The sequence below is a fragment of the Pristiophorus japonicus genome, chromosome 2 (genome assembly GCF_044704955.1).
Source record: "Pristiophorus japonicus isolate sPriJap1 chromosome 2, sPriJap1.hap1, whole genome shotgun sequence".
NCBI lineage: Eukaryota > Metazoa > Chordata > Chondrichthyes > Pristiophoridae > Pristiophorus > Pristiophorus japonicus.
Genome location: NC_091978.1, coordinates 361,287,508 through 361,306,500, shown reverse-complemented (window position 1 = coordinate 361,306,500; position 18,993 = coordinate 361,287,508). Strand labels below are relative to the sequence as shown.

Genomic DNA, 18,993 nt, shown 5'->3' with positions numbered 1-18,993 from the left:
CACGAGAGGGCAAGGGAAATCGTCCTCGGAGAGTGACTTCCTACATTGCTCAAGCACTCCCCCTGGTGGGGCGATCGGGGAGCAGCACTGGTGGTGCACATGAAGGTGTTCGCTGAACAGAATATTCTTCTGGAGAAGGATAGCTTGTTAATTATTATTTTATTCTTCGCCATTATGTTGGGGAGGACGTCCATTGGAGGATAAGTGCTTTCCTGCAGGAGGGAATGGAAATTAAACGAATGGGGGAACAATGGGCCTAAATTCGTTAGCGACTAAAACCAGGTTCGATTCCAGCCAAGACGCACCAGAACGGGAAGGGACCATCCTAAATTGGTCCTGGGGCCTTGTCAAGTGTCAATCGGGCGCTCAGACGCAGCTCACTGGATGGGGCCTGGTAAATTTAAGGCCCACACCCGAGCGCACAAAGGGCAGGAAAGATGATCAGGAGAGGATCGAGCATGGCCAAATTCTTATTGTGGAGACAACAGGAGCTCACCTACTCTCCCCGGCTCCACCTTAAGGCAAATTTAAAAACAAAAAATTACTTGCAGGCTTCTTCCGCAAAGAACCATTGGTTAGGCCCACTGTCGAGCCTGAAAAGTACAGTTGGAGCAACCCAATATCCAACTGTCTTTTATATAAATAAAAGTTAATATTATTATTAGGCCAACAGGTTCTGAAGTGGGCACAGGAGCCGAATTTCATCATTAAAACAAAGCCTGTGCTCATTCCAGGCGCCTGCCATGGCCACCTAAAAACAAAGCATGCAAATCAGGTGCCTACTTTCCTGCGGCTAAATTTGTCATCGTTACACCAATAAAACGGGCACAATGTTGAATTCTTACACCAATCAATTAAAAATGGGAGGGGCACAGATACTGTATACATAAAGTATTTGATATTGCTTGATTCTGTATAACAACAACAACTTGTATTTATATAGCGCCTTTAACGTAGTGAAACGTCCAAAGTGCAGGAGTATTATGGAATAAAAACTTGACACTGAGCCACATAAGTAGAAATTAGCGCAGGTGACCAAAAGCTTGGTCAAAGAGGTAGGTTTTAAGGAGCGTCTTGAAGGAGGAAAGAGAGGTAGAGAGGCGGGGAGATTTAGGCAGGGAGTTCCAGAGTTTGGGACCTCGGCAACAGAAGGCACCACCACCAATGGTTGAGCGATTATAATCAGGGATGGTCAAGAGGACAGAATTAGAGGAGCGCAGACATCTCGCGGGGGGTTGTGGGACTGGAGGAGATTACAGAGATAGGGAGGGGCGAGGCCATGGAGGAATTTGAAAACAAGGATGAGAATTTTGAAATCGAGGTGTTGCTTAACTGGAAGCCATTGTAGGTCGGCGAGCACAGGGGTGATGGGTGAGCGGGACTTGGTGTGAGTTAGGACACGGGCAGCCGGGTTTTGGATCACCTCAAGTTTACATCGGGTAGAATGTGGGAGGCCAGCCAGGAGTGCGTTGGAATAGTCAAGTCTAGAGGTAACAAAGGCATGGATGAGGGCCTCAGCTGCAGATGAGCTGAGGCAAGGGCGGAGATGGGCGATGTTACGGAGGTGGAAATAGGCGGTCTTAGTTATGCTGCGGATATGTGGTCGAACTACATATAGGAAGAGGAGGAGGCCATTCAGCCCCTTGAGCCTGTTCCGCCATTCAATTAAATCATGGCTGATCTGTATCTTAACTCTTTCTACCCGCTGTGGTTCTGTAATCTTAATAGCCTTGCCTAACAAACATCTATAATCTCAGTTTTGGCACTTTCAATTGACCCCAGTCTTGACCGCTATTTGGGTGGAGCAAGTTTGCGATTTCCAGTACACTTTGTGTGAAGACATGCTTCCTGACATCACCCCTGTACTGCCTGGATCTAACTTTAAGGTTGTGCCCTCTGGTTCTGGAAATGAGCCAGTTCTTTGCATTGCTGCTATGATGGATGTCTTGTGACACTGAAATGTCCTGCCTCCTTCAGTATATCCTTCAGCAGTCAGTTAATTCAACAACCTGGGTCTCAGTCACAGAACGATCTGTGCCTCTCTACACTGGCTGAGTAACTACATGAATAGCAGCAGTGCTTGTATTTCGAGAGTTTGGAATAATGAGAGGGGATCTCATTGACACGCATGAAATTCTGACGGGGTTGGATAGACTGGATGCGGGGAGGATGTTTCCCCTGGCTGGGAAGTCTAGGACAAGGGGTCACAGTCTCAGGATATGGGGTAGGACATTTAGGACTGAGATGAGGAGAAATATTTTCACTCCGAGGGTGGTGAACCTGTGGAATTCTCTACCACAGAAGGCTGTGGAGGCCAAGTCACTGAATATCATTAAGAGGGAGATAGATAGATTTCTAGAAACAAAAGGCATCAAGGGGTATGGGGAAAAAGTAGGAATATGGTGTTGAGATAGAGGATCAGCCATGATCATATTGAATGGCGGTGCAGGCTCGAAGAGCCGAATGGCCTACTACTGCTCCTATTTTCTATGTCTATGCTTGAAAATAAGGAATCAAATAAGAAATTATCGTACATGTACCTGTATTGGTGTTCTTGTCAGCATAACGTTGGCTTCTCCCAGCACTGGTCGTGGCGTTGTATTTATTAATGGCTCCTGGTCTCTTATACAACTGTTTCATTTGTTTCTGGAGCTTGGTAATATTCCTGACAATAGTGGAAATGGCCCTATCCATGAACACTGTGATATTAGTGAAAAAGAATGCCGCGGTGGCCTCACTGGTAGACTGCATGAAGTCCCTGAGGTCCTCTTGAAGAGCTGTGATGTTTGGCTTTGCCATTGGCACTAGGGTCTGTGGGATGCTGGCATTCACCTGAGCAACCGGCAGAGTGAGATTCTGACAGCATCCCCAGGTTTGGCCCATGACGTCTTTCAGTCGGGAGACCCGGTCGTTCAGGTCAGTCCACTTGGACTGCAACCCTGACACCTTGCGACTCAGCTCCTGATACTTTGGCGGGGCGAGCTGGACTTTGCCACCCTGCGCCACTTTGGGTCTCTTAACTTTCGCTTGAGATCTGGAGCTGGCCGCCATTGAGCCCAGCTGTGATTCCAGCGCCAGAAGACGTGACTCATAGTCCCCAGCTTCTGGAGCAGAGTGGGGGGCAGTTCCTTCCAAATGTTGGATCATCCGCTGGTGATCTTCAATTCTGGCCACAGTTCTGTTCAACAACCGAGACACAACCATGAGATTAGGAGGCGCCCTCGTCTCATTGTCTTCTGCATCCTGAAGGGCGCCCATCATTACCAAAGCATTCTGGTGTCTCACCATGTCATCCAGCAACACCTGAAAAGAGTCATTCAACTGAGTCAATTGTGGGATCACAGCCAGAACATCGCCCTGCCTTTCAACACTCTTGTAATACAGTTCCAGAACATACCCCCTTAGATCAGTGACATTATTTTTCAAGATATAATAATCATCTCTGATGGAATCCACAGCACCATTAATAACCGTCATTGTATCATTCAAGCCGTCCTCAATTTCAAGACGGCACTCAGCCAGAAACCCGCTGAAGGTGTCCTCTCCAGCTTGGAGTTGGTTTCCAGGCGATTGACTTTCTGCTGTGCCTTTGACAAATGCAATTAAGCTGTCCACCGTGGAACTGAGGTTGTCCAATCGGTCCACCAGGGCAGCAACTTCAGATCCACGGTCAGCAGTGGCGCTTTCAACACGAGGCCCTTGCTCGTCAGCGACAGGCTGGAGGACTTCGATATCGTACGATAAATTGCTGATTCTCTCGTTCATTGCGTTGAGGAAGTCGTCTAATGGAGAGAAGGTGTCCGAGAATGTCTTGTTTAAGTCGAGCATTTGGTTCTCCATTTGGAGCAGCCGGGTGTCCAACTTGCTCTTGCATTCTTCAACCATTTCTTGGCAACTTCCAGTCACCAGGTTTTCCTGGCGTCTAGCCGAATGGGTCAAGTTGAAGAGTTGTAACCCGTGCTCATTTACTTCAGTGTGCAACTGCAATATTATACGGCTCTGGATTTTGACACTTTCGGTGAGGTTGAGCAAGTACTTTTGGAAGCTCTCCTCTCCCGGGCTCCCTTCTTCCCCAGAGATGGTGACATCTGGGAACATCTGGTTGTAGAGCAGTGCCTCCTGAGCCTCTCTTACCCGTGAAAAGGTACGGTTCATGCTTTCAAAGAAAATGCCAATCCTATCGCGTTCCTGTTCCAGTTCTGTCTGGAGGGACCTGTGCTTTTCATTCAGCTCATGAGATGTGTTGTGACAAGCCACCGATAGTTCGGCTCTGAGCAGTTCCATGTGCTCCCGAATCTCTCGGAGTTCAGCACCGGTTGTTGGATTTGCCTCTGCTATTTGGGAGCGGGGATTCTCAGAGAGTGCCAAAATGGTGCCATTTAGCTGATGGATTGCTTCTGTGGTGCTTTCAACTTCCTCGGTTAAACTGGAAATTGTTTGGTAGAGTTGAGCCACCGTCTCCTGGATGTTGTCTTGAAATGACCGAATCTGCTGTGTTACAAGTTCTTTCACCAGCTCCTGAATCTCTCTCGATTTAGTTGCTGAAACAAAGAAATTGAGTCGATTTAAAGGAGTGATTCTTCTTTGGCAAGTAATTTGCAGAAAAATCACTTGCATGGTAATTGTGTGTGTGTATTGGCAAAACAAATTAGGTTTTATTTGATCCCATTGACTTTCTCCCACATATTTCAAAGGAGAAATCCCTCTTTGACATCCTCGGAGGTGAAACTCCTGTGTTTTGTTTCTCTATAATTTACATTCTGCCTAATGAAATTGGATTCACAGAAATTGCTCATTTCAAAGCTGTGCCTTCCTCAGGTTCTATCTACCCCAGAGGGCTGGGGAGGCTCGATTGTTGAGTATATTCAAGACAGAGATGAACAGATTTTTGACACTAAGGGAACCAACAGATATGGGGAGAGTGTGGGAACATAAGAAATAGGAGCAGGAGTAGGCCATACAGTCCCTCGAGCCTGCTCCGCCATTTAATACGATCATGGCTGAGCTGATCATGGACTCAGGTCCATTTCCCCGCCCGCTCCCCATAACCCCTTATTCCTTGATCGGTTAAGAAACTGTCAATCTCTGTCTTAAATTTATTCAATGTCCCAGCTTCCACAACTCTCTGAGTCAGCAAATTCCACAGATTTACAATCCTCTGAGAGAAGAAATTTCTCCTCATCTCAGTTTTAAATGGTTGGCCCCTTATTCTAAGATCATGCCCTCTAGTTCTAGTCTCCCCCATCAGTAGAAACATCCTCTCTGCATCCACCTTGTCAAGCCCCCTCATAATCTTATATGTTTCGATAAGATCACCTCTCATTCTTCTGAATTGCAATGAGTAGAGGCCCAATCTCCTCAACCTTTCCTCATAAGTCAACCCACTCAACTCCGGAATCAGCCTAGTGAACCTTCTCTAATCTGCCTCCAAAGCAAGTATATCCTTCCTTAACTATGGAAACCAAAACTGTACGCAGTATTCTAGGAAAGTGGAATTGAGGTCGCGGATCAACCACGATCCTATGAATGGGTCGTATGGCCTACTCCTGCTCCTATGCTTATGCTCTTGTCTGTGCGTTATTCATTACATTGTCCCATTTTTTCACTTAAAGAGGATGCTACAAGTTTGGGGTCTTGCCTTAGATATCCTCTCAGATACTGCACTGCTGGTCACCTCATAACTGGACTCAGCATCTGATGTCACGGGGTTACCCAATATATAACTATATGATAACATATAGGTGTCAGCCATGGCTCAGGGATAGCAAGCTCCCCTCTGGGTCATAAGGTCGTGGGCTCAAGCACCACATCAGACATTTGAGCATATAATCTAGGCTGACACTTCAGTCTTTCGGGTGAGGCATTAAACCAAGGTCCTGTCTGCCCCCTCAGCTGGAGGTGAAAGATCCCATGGCACTATTCAAAGAAGACCAGTGGGCTCTCCTCCTTTCTGGTCAACCAGCATCACTAAAACAGATGATCTTGTCGTTATATCATTGTTGTTCTTGGGACTTTGATGTGCATAAATTGGTTGCCGCTTTTTGTATATTACAACACTGGCTACACTCCAAAAGAAAAATATTTCATTGGCTGTAAAGTGCTTTGGGACGTCCTGAGGTTGTGAAAGGTGACATGTAAGTGCAAGTTCTTTCCTTATAACCCAGCAGAGTAACTATGCACTCCTTTTGCATCTTGTGATGAAACCTTGCTCTCCCTCAGTACCACTTTTCTCGACCCCTCCTCAGTCTCTAAATTGTCAGACTGCTTGTCCGACATCCAGTTCTGGATGAGCAGAAATTTTCGCCAATTGAATATTGGGAAGACCAAAGCCATTGTTTTCGGCCTCTGCCACAAACTCCGTTCCCTAGCCACTGACTCCATCCCTCTCCCCAACTTCTGTCTAAGCCTGAGCCAGACTGTTCGCAACCTTGGTGTCATATTTGGCCCTGAAATGAGCTATTGACCACGCAGCTACAGCATAACTAAGACCGCCTATTACCACCTCCGTAACCTCGCACATGTCTGCCCTGCCTCAGCTCATCCACTGCTGAAGCCCTCATCCATGCTACCTCTAGACTTGACTATTCCAACGCACTCCTGGCTGACCTTCCACATTCTACCCTACATAAACTAGAGGTCATCCAAAACTCAGCTGTCTGTGTCCTAACTCGCACCAAGTCCCATTCATCCATCACCCCTGTGCTCGCTGACCTGCATTGGCTCCCGGTTAAGCAACACCTCAATTTCAAAATTCCCATCCTTATTTTCAAATCCCTCCATTGCCCTCGCCCCTACCTATCTCTGTAATCTCCTCCAGCCCCACAACCCCTCGAGATGTCTGCGCTCCTCTAATTCTTCCCTCTTAAGCATCCCTGATTATAATCGCTCAACCATTGGTTGCCGTGCCTTTTGTTGTCTAGGCCCCAAGCTCTGGAACTCCCTGCCTAACCCTCTCCGCCTCTCTACCTCTCTCTCCTCCTTCAAGACGCTCCTTAAAACCTGCCTCTTTGACCAAGCTTTTGGTCACCTGCACTAATTTCTACTTCAACGGCTCGGGGTCAAATTTTTTCATCTCATAATACTCCTGTGAAGCGTCTTGGGACATTTCACTACATTAAAAGTGCTATATAAATACACGTTGTGCACATGCCCTCACATGCCAATCCAATTTTCTTAGCAGACTTAAAAGCATCTGTTATGTTGAGTCGCGATACAATCATTTAGCTGCTTTCCTTCACACTAAGTGAACATATCAGGCAAGAGTTATGATCGGACACGCTTAGTTCAATCAGCACAACTGAGATTGTCCAATTGTTCTATGAGGGCAGCAACTTCAGACACATGGTCAGCATTGCAGAGCAATATAAAATTAAGGAACATGCTACACTTCCCCAGGTCAGTGGGTCATCTTGCTTGAGTTAAACAAAATACCTACTAGCTACTATTTTGATTTTAAAAACCTGACTGCCTTCATAGTCTTTCCTGGAACTGACTGTCAATGAGTGTTTCTGCAGCTGTCTTTAGCTCTCGATGTTCATAGCCTGCAGAGAAGGCCGGCCAGACCACTATTGTCACGCACCCAGGATCAGATACTTCCCAACACAATGGGTGTGAGGTGTTTATCAATTACTGACACAAACTGCTCAATTGATTATTGCTTTCAGTCTTTGGGGAAATTAACCTTTTACCTCAGTGCTTATTTTTAACGCTTCAGAGAATACACGCTGCTTTAAAGCTGAACATTTAAAATTAACTCTTTTTCTTAATTGTTTCTGTGGAAAAGCGCTTTAAAAACCTCAAAATGTGACAAAAGGGATTTCGGACCTTTGCAGGTGTACTGGTTTGGATGAGCACGGGAGAAAATGAGTCGTCGGTCTTCTCATCGCATAGAATCATCGAACGGTTACAGCACAGAAGGTGACCACTTGGCCCGTCGTGCCCATGCCTGCCCTCCGCAAGAACCGGGCACAGGAAGTCCCACCTCCCCAAGGTTACTGCCCCAAACGGGGCGCTCCCAAATTTTGCCCCCGATGCTTCTATTTATGAAGCCCTGGATCCCATATGCATTTTAACCGTTTTCTCAACTTGCCCTGCCACCTTCAACGATTTGTGCACACATACCCCCAGGTCTCTCTGCTCATGCATCCCATTGTTGGAATTTCCATATTTCGTAGGGTTTGACTCCAAATACAGACATTCTTGTAACAAGTCTGTCGACACAAGAACTCCTCCCACTCTGAAGAAGCAACTTGTGCCCACAGGAGGCTAGCAGTGATGGAGAACTCCTCTGTTTCTGACAATAATTTTCATTAACCAGTGTTGCACTGTGTGACAGCATCAGTGTGTCTTAACTTACCAGCTGCTGACATTCTTTGGGACTTTCCCAATTATTAATCCTTTGTCCCAAATCTTGATTTTAGCCCGTTTTTTTGCTTAAAAAATACAATTTTATCTCTTATTTTTGTCCCATAGCAACCCTTTTATCTTCCTCTCTATCATTTCCTTCCCAGTTGTTCCTATTGTTACCCTGTTTGGTTTATTCTGAGTGTGAGTGTGAGTGTGAGTGTGTGTGTGTGTGAGAGTGTGAGGGTGTGGGTGTAAGTGTGAGTGTGAGTGTGAGAGAGTGTGAGTGTGAGTGTGTGACTGTGTGTGTGTGTGTGTGAGAGAGTGTGTGTGTATGAGTGTGTGTGTGTATAAGAGAGTGTGTGTGTGTGTGTGTGTGAGACTGCGAGTGTGTGAGACTGTGAGAGTGTGTGTGAGAGAATGTATGTGAGAGACTGTGAGGGTGTGTCCGTGTGAGAGTGTGTGCGTGAGTGTGTGTGTGTGAAAGTGTGTGTGAGACTGAGAGTGTGAGAGTGTGTGTGTGCGTGTGAGAGTGTGTGTGTGACTGTGTGAGTGTGAGCGTGAGTGTGTATGCGTGAGTGTGAGTGTGTGAGTGTGTGTGTGCACGAGTGTGAGTGAGTGTGTGAGTGTGAATGCGTAAGTTTGAGTGTTTGAGTGTGAGAGTGTGTGTGAGACTGTGAGTGTGTGTGTGTACGTGTGAGTGTGAGAGAGTGTGTGTGTGTGTGTGTGTGAGTGTGTGTGTGACTGTGTGTGTGTGTGAGAGAGAGCGTGTGTGTATGAGTGTGTGTGTGTAAGAGAGTGTGAGATTGCGAATGTGTGAGACTGCGAGTGTGTGAGACTGTGAGAGTGTGTGTGAGAGAGTGTGTATGAGAGACTGTGAGGGTGTGTATGTGTGAGAGTGTGTGCGTGAGTGTGTGTGTGTGAAAGTGTGTGTGAGACTGAGAGTGTGAAAGTGTGTGCGTGTGAGAGTGTGTGTGTGTGAGACTGTGAGAGTGTGTGTATGTGAGAGTGTGTGTGTAAGAGAGTGTGAGTGTGTGTGTGTGAGATTGCGAGTGTGTGAGACTGCGAGTGTGTGAGACTGTGAGAGTGTGTGTGAGAGAGTGTGTGTGAGAGACTGTGAGGGTGTGTATGTGTGAGAGTGTGCGTGTGAGAGTGTGTGTGTGAGAGTGTGTGTGTGACTGTGTGTGAGTGTGAGAGTGTGAGTGTGTGAGAGTGTGAGTGTGTGTGAGTGTGAGCGTGAGTATGTATGTGTGAGTGTGAGTTTGTGAGTGTGTGTGTGCGCGAGTGCGAGTGAGTGTGAATGTGTGTGTGCATGCGTGAGTTTGAGTGTGAGTGTGAGAGTATGTGTGTATGTACGTGTGAGTGTGAGACTGTGAGTGTGAGAGTGTGTGTGTGAGAGTGTGTGTGAGAGTGTGTGTTTGTGAGACTGTGAGAGTGTGTGTATGTGAGTGTGTGTGTGAGTTGTGTGAGTGTGTGTGTGTGAGAGTGTGTGTGTGAGAGTATGTGTGTGTGTGTGTGAGAGTGCGTGTGTGACTGTGTGTGTGAGAGAGAGTGTATGCGTGTGAGTGAGTGTGAGAGTGTGAGTGTGTGAGAGTGTGAGTGAGTGTGAGTGTGAGTATGTATGTGTGAGTGTGTGAGTGTGTGTGCGCGAGTGTGAGTGAGTGTGAATCTGTGTGTGCATGCGTGAGTTTGAGTGTGAGAGTATGTGTGTATGTACGTTTGAGTGTGAGACTGTGAGTGTGAGAGTGTGTGTGTGAGAGTGTGTGTGTGAGTGTGTGTGTGTGAGAGAGAGTGTATGTGTGTGGCTGTGTGAATGTGCGTGTGTGTGCGTGTGTGTGTGAGTGTGTGTGTGTGTGTGTGTGAGAGAGAGTGTATGTGTGTGGCTGTGTGAATGTGCGTGTGTGTGTGTGTGTGTGTGAGTGTGTGTGTGTGAGAGAGAGTGTATGTGTGTGGCTGTGTGAATGTGCGTGTGTGTGCGTGTGTGTGTGAGTGTGTGTGTGAGTGTGTGTGTGAGCCTGCGAGAGTGTGTGTGTGAGTGAGTGTGTGAGCCTGTGAGAGTGTGAGTGTGTTAGTGTGAGTGTGAATGTGTGTGTGTGTCCTATTGTCTGTAACTCTGCTTGGATTCCTATCTCCTCCTTCTCCCATTTTAATTCAGAAGATAAGAAATAGGAGCAGGAGATAACCCTCGAGGTTGAGATTCAATGAGATAACGGCTGATCTTCGACCTCAACTCCACTTTCTTGCCTGATCCCCATATCCCTTTATTCCCTTCGAGTCCAAAAATCTATCCATCTCGGCCTTGAATATACACAACGACTGAGCATCCCTAGCCCTCCGGACAGAAAATTCCAAAGATTCACAACCCTCTGAGTGAAGAACTTTCTCCTCATCGCCAATGGCCAACCCCTTAACCTGCTCCAATTACTGTACTCCAATTTCCTCTTTCTCTCCTTTCTCACAGACCACGCTCCTAGATTATCGACTCCAATGTTTCTCAGACCACTTTGGATAGAACCATGTTTCAAGAAGACGAAATAGATTTTGATTTTGTTTTTTTCCCAATTACATTCACCACGCTCATGAACCAAGTGAGTAAATACAAGCAGGCTCTGAAAAAGGGAGTAATCTCCACAACACGGTGCTGATCATCCCTTAAATCAAACGAGACGCACGGCTTCTTGTCTCCAGAAATCTCCAACAATGAAAATCTGAGTCAACAATTTCCAGTTTGAACATCTTTTGAAAGCCCAGCCCTCGTCGAGCCCCGGGTCACAAACATACCTGACTGAGAAGCGAGGCAATTTAGGCTGTGTGCTGTGGACTCAACTGTACTGGGACGAGACGGAGCCTGATACATAATTTAACAAAAGCCCTTTGACCTGGTGTCGCTGCTGAGCTCGGTCAATTTCCATTGATCGCATGGGAACCCGCGCATCTGTGGGGACGGGCAAAGCACATTCGCAGAGTGGGCCAGCCGACCTAAGTGCGTCACGTTAGAACAAAAAAGAATGAGTTAACAGTGTCACGTGAGCTTAATAAACCTGACAGCAGCATGCATCAATACAGCAGCAGCTCACTGCAAAATTTACAAGCCATTTGTCTGCTGTCAGGGTAGGCATGTTAGAACTTGACAGAGGCAAGTACATCTTTCTTGAGGGAGGAAGCCAACTGCCCCAGTTCATTCAGGAGGGCTCTTGACTACATGTGAAGCAAACTGTGGGGGGGGCGGTGGGGGAGAGTAACCTAGGCCGTTTCCGTCATAACTCCGACGGGGTTAACTGCTGGGGAAAAGGTCAGAACTTGAATACGTCCGATCCCAATTTTAGTTAGATTTCCTGCTTGGCTTGATAAGGGCTGGATCCTCTTCCAGACCAGACCAAGTGGGAGGGTGGGGGCAGGGGGAATTCCTAGTCTGGGAATTCCCACTTTTGCAACCCATACTGGAGCCACTCGAACACCGGAGGCCAGTACACATGCGGCAGATATGCGTGGGAAGGAGGTGGAAATGAAATTCTTAAACAGAATACCCCCAGAATCCAAGTGTGTTTGATTTGGAAGATGCACTGCAGCAACTCGCCAAGACTTCTTTGGCAGAACCTCCCAAACCCGTGACCTCTACCACCTAGAAGGACAAGGGCAGCAGGCGCATGGGAACACCATCACCTCCACATTCCCCTCCAAGTCACAAGCCATCCTGATTTGGAAATATATCGGCCGTTCCTTCATCGTCACTGGGTCAGAATCCTGGAACTCCCTCCCTGACACGGAGTACCTTCACCACTCGGACTGCAGTGGTTCAAGAAGGCGGCTCACCACCACCTTCCCGAGGGCAATCGGGGACGGGCAAGAAATACTTGCCTTGTCAGTGAAGCCCACATCCCGTGAATGAATTTTTAAAAATCTAGACGGCAGCACACTGCTTTTCCTTCACTGACATCCGATCGCCATAATCAATTTATGAGGATGTTGCCTGGACTGGAAAATTGTAGCGATGAGGACAGATTGGATAGGCTGGGTTTATTTTCTTTGGACAGAGGAGGCTGAGTTGAGACCTTATTGCGGAGTTCTGATGGGTGGGGGCGGGGGGCCAGATGAGAGTTGAGAGTTTGAGAGTGAATTACTGAGGGAGTGCGGGGAGGGAGTTTCTTCAATGGCAGATTGTGAGGGTCGTGGAGTTGAGAGAAAGCAAGGTGGATGATTCCTTTATTAGCCAAGGCATGAAACACAAGAGCAGGGAGGTTATGCTTGAACTATAAAACACTAGTTAGGCCACAGCTTAAGTACTACTTGCAGTTCTGGTCACCACATTACAGGAAGAATGTGCTTGCACTAGAGAGAGTACAGAGGAGATTTCCGAGGATGTTGCCTGGACTGGAGAATTGTAGCTATGTGCTCCTTGAAACAGAGGAGGCTGAGGGGGAATTTAATTGAGGTGTATAAAGTTATGAAGGGCCGAGATAAAGTGGATAGGAAGGACCTATTTCCCTTAGCAGAGGGGTCAATAACCAGGGGGCATTGATTTAAAGTGATTTCTAGAAGGATTAGAGGGGAGATGAAGAAACATTTCTCCACCCAGAGGGTGGTGGGGGTCTGGAACTCACTGACTGAAAGGGAGGTAGAGGCAGAAACCCTCACCACATTTAAAAAGTACTTGGATATGCACCTGATGTGCTCCAGCAGACCCAGGAGCTGAAAAGTGGGATTAGGCTGAATAGCTCTTTGTCAGCCGCCATAGACACGATGAGCCGAAGGGGCCTCCTTCCGTACGGTAAGTTTCTATGATTCAGTGACTCTTTGTCATCTGAACTGCAGATTCAGCGACATTCGCAATCCGCACTCTTGGAACCTGAAGTCTGACTGCTCAATTGGCCGTCGCTGGGTATCGGCTATTCTTCACACACTGATCGGGACAAGCGATCAATTCTTTGTTTTGATTTTGGGTCTGAATGCCATTGGGATCGGTGCTAATGAGGCTGATCTGTCTCTTTGCCCAGTCCGAAAACGGACAACCCTGTTGCAAGCTTGGAGCATTCGCGTACCTTTCGAGGTTGCCTGTGGATCTTTCCCACCATCTTCGTGTATCTTGCCCTCCAGAGAGTACAGCACACTCCGCACATCATTCATGTTGGCAGAGATGTTTTCCACCTTCTTTTGCAGCAGGCTCAGTTTAATTTCCTGGTTATACAGCTTGTCGCTGAATTTTGCTGTTAACGCTTTAAAACATCAAAATGGTCGTTAAGGTTATGATTCAAGGGGGCTTACCTCTACCCACACATTCCGCGCACAGTGTGTAATTATATCAACACTAGCAGAAGGAGGATTACCTCCTGTTTACTATTATAAAAAATATATTGGGTTTTTTTTCCGGATCAATCAAGAACTCTACTTAAGCTTTTGTGCCTTTTTATATAAAAAGCTACTGCACCTGAATGAGAAATTTGCATTTTGAACATATTCCGCAAGTAAAGCATAGATAGCTTCCCGAACATTTCAAATGTATTTGATTTGAATGTCAAGATACTGTAAGGTGAAATATTCCCTGGTGTGTCCCGAATAAGGGTCTTGCTGTCAATCACGATTACATTGCAAGGGACACAAGACACGAAAGCAACTGCTCAACTATCTTATTCAGTGACATTCTCTCTGGACCCCGTTGTGATGGACTGAAGGGGCTTCCTTTATCGTTCAATGTAATTATTTTTTATTGATTTTTAAAGCAACTTATCAAAATATTTCTCCCCATCCTCCCAATCTTGCTCTCCCCCACCCACCAATCTCTCTCTCTCACTCTTTCAAAATCGTGAGGGGTCGAGACAGAGTAGACAGAGAGAAACTGTTCCCATTGGCGGAAGGGTCGAGAACCAGAGGACACAGATTCAAGACGATTAGCAGAAGAACCAAAGGTGACACGAGGGAAAACTTTTTTTATGCAGCGAGTGGTTAGGATCTGGAATGCGCTGCCTGAGAGGATGGTGGAGGCAGACTCAATCGTGGCTTTCAAAAGATAAGCACTGAAGGAAAAAAGAAATTGCAGGGTTATGGGGAAAGGGCAGCGGAGTGGGACTTGCTGAAGTGCTCTTGCAGAGAGCCGGCACGGGCTCGACGGGCCGAATAGCCTCCTTCTGTGCTGTAACCGTTCTGTGAGTCTATATATTATCGGCTCCGCCAACTCCAATATTTCAATATATGGACGGATTTCAGGGAGAATAAAAACTTCAAAAATGTCCACAACAGGCGTGCAGGAATGGCAGATTTAGGAATTTCTGAAGAGAGATGCAAGCGCTGAAGGAACAGGATTTATTTATTGAGGTGTGGTGGGGATTTTGATTTCCAACACTGGAGCTGAAACTATAATTTTGCCCTTCAAGCCAAAAAGTAATTATTCTAGTTGGGTCTATTTTTGTCCGATTATGCTTCTGCAAAGGGCCTTGGGATGATTTTCTCTGTTAAAGGCACTATATGAATGCAAATTGTTGTTGTTGCAATTACATTGGGCCAGATTTAGCTGGGTCTGGGACCGGGAGGTCATTCGGCCTGGGATAGGTGCGGGAATCGGGAGGGGGCAGCCATTCGGCCTGGGATAGGTGCGGGGACCGGGAGGCCATTCGGCCTGGGATAGGGGCGGGGACCGGGACAGGGAGGCCAAAAAAGTGCTTCCTGATATCCCCCCTGACAAACCATTTCCCGGCGCAAAATTTACTGCTCCGCCTGGGTTAACTCTGCAACAGAGGCGCGACCAAATTTCCACCCCTATGAATTTTAGCGTTTCATCAGTTTTCATCAGAGTAAAATCTTGCTTTGCTAAAGGACTGGGAATTAGTCACAGAACCATATTAAGCCTATAGCAGAAGTATACAAGATACTTAAGTTTTACTTCAGAGTTGGGCTTCTTTGTGACCCTAACCCCCTCAAGTCTCTCTGCACCATTATTTTCTTAATGAGCCTTCGTGCCATCAAGCTCAAACTGAGCTGCGTTGTAGTGATGACCCAACTCCACCTAGCACAGGAAATTTGAGTAGGGCATGTTGCCTATTGATTTTGAAGATGAGTGGGTGAAGCAGTACTGGGTCCTAATGCTGACTGCCTACATAAGAACAGGAGTAGGCCACTCAGCGCCATAGGCCCGTACCACCATTCAATTAAATCATGGCTGATCTGTAACTCAGCTCCATTTACCTGTCTAAGTTCCATATCCAATAATACCCTTACCCAACCAAAATCTCAGTTTTGACATTTGCAATTGACCCCAAAGCCATAACAACCGAGAGTATTCCAGATTTCCACCACCCTTTTGTGTGAAGAAGTGCTTCCTGCTATTCCCTCTGAATGACCTAGCTCTAATTTTAAGGTTATGCTCTCTTGTTCTAGACTTGCCCCCACCATAGGGGAATAGCTTCTCTCTACCTACCCTATCAAATCCTTTAAACACCTCAAGTAGATCCATCTTCAGAGAGCGTGGGCGATTAACGAATATGCCCAGGTCTTGGAACTGAATAAACGTAGCAACCAGTCCACTTCTGCACAAAGAACTTGCACTTTAACGAGTCTCCTTAATAACCACAATTAATGATTCGGTCTCGAGATAAAGAACGAACGCACAGAGTTCCTGACCTGGATCATGGCGGGGTTGAGGTTCCTGCGGCATTCCAACTCCAGCTGTCTTACTCTCAGCTTGATTCTCCTCGGCTTGTCTCTTCAAAAGTTGGTCTATGAACAACACAGACGCAACAGTCGCAAAATAACATTGTTTTGTCATTGTCTTTATTTTTCATTTTGGTTCATTAGCAATAAAAGTTTTGGAGAAGGATCAAAAGAAATGTCTGTTTGGCTGGGTTCTGTGCTCAAGAATTCATAGCAGCACATTGCTATTCAGAACTAGTTGGTTTATGAACAACATAAAAACATAAGAACATAAGCAGGAGTAGGACATTTGGCCCCTCGAACCTGCTCCGCCATTCAATAAGATCATGGCTGATCTGATCTTGGGCTCAGCTCCACTTCCCTGCCCGCTCCATATAATCCTTGACTCCCTTATCATTCAAAAATCTGTCTATCTCTGCCTTAAATATATTCAATGACCCAGCCTCCACAGCTCTCTGGGGCAGAGAATTCCACAGATTTATAAACCTCTAAGAGAAGAAATTTCTCCTCATCTCAGTTTTAAATAGGCGGCCCCTTATTCTAAGGCTATGGGCTAGAATCTCCACTTTTGTGCTTATTGCACAAAAATGGGCGATATTTCTGGAGTGGCCGGTAAAAAAGGGTTTTCCGATCGCTGGCTTCTCGCTCTTTCTCAAACCACCTAGTCTCCACTTTTGAAAATGGGCATTATCGATAAAATAGGCAGTAGCGTTAAATTTTTTTGACCTTCTGCCGTAAAGTGTGGCCGTTCTTAGCAACGGCATGGCAATGTTCGATTCCTGCGATTCTGGAGGTCAAGGGTCACCATGACATGTGCAGAAGAGGAGACAGAGAGAGAGGGTGCTCAGAGGGATTGAAGGTGTGGCTGGGTGTGGTGTGGCTGCTTTGGGAGGAAGGAAGGAGACTTTAGAGCTTCACAGCAAGTAGGCAAACAAAAAGTAGGTGTTACCGACCACATATTTGACCGAATTTGGCCTATAATGGAGAAAGAGGAAGAGGCATCACAGCACGCTGTGGAGACTGATGCTGGAGAGAGCAGTAAGCTGGGAGAGGAGCACATTGGAGGGCACAAAAGAGCCAGGAGGTTCTCTGACGAGGCAAATGCCTCCCTGCTGCAGGAGGTCAAGTTACGCTGGGGTGATTTGACACAGGGAGGGCGTGGGAAGCCCACCCCCAAAGACATGACAGAAGATATGGACCGAGGTAGCAGAGGTGGTCTCGTCGGTGACCAACGAGGTGCGTGAGGGCAACCGATGCTGCAAACGATGGAACGACCTTGTGGGATCCGCAAGAGTAAGTATTACATTGATTTACATGTACTTACGTATTTAAGTAATTGATTTGTAACAGTCATGATTGACTATCAGCAGATGTGAGGTCTTGCACTTTTACCGGGAATGTTTTAGAAACATAGAAACATAGAAAATAGATGCAGGAGTAGGCCATTCGGCCCTTCGAGCCTGCATCGCCATTCAATGAGTTCATGGCTGAACATGCAACTTTAGTACCCCATTCCTGCTTTCTCACCATACTCCTTGATCCCCCTAGTAGTAAGGGCCACATCTAACTCTCTTTTGAATATATCTAACGAACTGGCCCCAACAACTTTCTGTGATAGAGAATTCCACAGGTTCACAATTCTCTGAGTGAAGCAGTTTCTCCTCATCTCGGTCCTAAATGGCTTATCCCTTATCCTTAGACTGTGACCCCTGGTTCTGGACATCCCCAACATCGGAAACATTCTTCCTGCATCTAACCTGTCCAGTCCCGTCAGAATTTTATATGTTTCTATGAGATCCCCTCTCATTCTTCTAAATTCCGGTGAGTATAAGTCTAGTCGATCCAGTCTTTCTTCATATGTCAGTCCTGCCATCCCACGATTTAGTCTGGTGAACCTTCGCTACACTCCCTCAATAGCAAGAATGTCCTTCCCCAGATTAGGAAACCAAAACTGTATACAATATTCAAGGTGTGGCCTCATCAAGGCCCTGTACAACTGCAGCAAGACCTCCCTGCTCCCATACTCAAATCCACTAGCTATGAAGGCCAAAATACCATTTGCCTTCTTCACCGCCTGCTGTACCTGCATGCCAACTTTCAATGACTGATGTACCATGACACCCAGGTCTCTTTGCACCTCTCCTTTTCCTAATCTGTCGCCATTCAGATAATATTCTGCCTTCCTGTTTTTGCCACCAATGTGGATAACCCCACATTTATCTACATTATACTGCATCTGCCATGCATTTGCCCACTCATCTAACCTGTCCAAGTCACCCTGCAGCCTCTTAGCATCCTCCTCACAGCTCACACCGCCACCCAGCTTAGTGTCATCTGCAAACGTGGAGATATTACATTCAATTCCTTCATCTAAATCATTAATGTATACTGTAAATAGCTGGGGTCCCAGCACTGAACCTTGCGGTACCCCTCTAGTCACCGCCTACCATTCTGAAAATGACCCATTTTTTCCGACTCTTTGATTCCTGTCTGCCAACCAGTTCTCTATCCACTTCAGTGCATTACTCCCAATACCATGTGCTTCAATTTTGCACACTAATCTCTTGTGTGGGACCTTGTCAAAAGCCTTTTGAAAGTCCAAATACACCACATCCACTGGTTCTACCTTGTCCACTCTACTAGTTACATCTTCAAAAAATTCGATGACGATTTGCCAAGCATGATTTCCCTTTCATAAATCCGTGCTGACTTGGACCGATCCTGTCACTGCTTTCCAAATGCGCTGCTATTATATCTTTAATAATTGATTCCAACATTTTCCCCACCACCGATGTCAGGCTAACTGGTCCAAAATTCCATGTTTACTCTCTCCCTCCCTCAAAGCTTACGGTCGCGGTGTACATCTTTAGGTAAAGAATGATAATTATCATAATAATTATGATTACATCTGTCAGTTATATGTTGTATCAGTCTCTGTGACAATACCTAGCAATTATATCACACAATGAACTCTTGCCATGCCATCCCGTCACCTTTTACAGAAGAAGC

At 46.5% G+C, this 18,993-nt stretch overlaps 1 protein-coding gene across 1 annotated transcript in view; it reads right to left on the bottom strand.

Annotated features, from left to right (window-relative positions):
• The window catches only part of LOC139250309 (multimerin-1-like), an 87,834-nt gene that overhangs the window by 28,008 nt on the left and 40,833 nt on the right, over positions 1-18,993 (bottom strand). The window contains exons 4-6 of the mRNA XM_070872803.1: positions 15,955-16,050; positions 13,383-13,556; positions 2,541-4,541 (exon numbers count right to left, since the gene is read on the bottom strand). Of these exons, the coding sequence (XP_070728904.1) occupies positions 2,541-4,541; positions 13,383-13,556; positions 15,955-16,050 (2,271 nt within the window). The remainder of the gene's footprint in view (positions 1-2,540; positions 4,542-13,382; positions 13,557-15,954; positions 16,051-18,993) is intronic.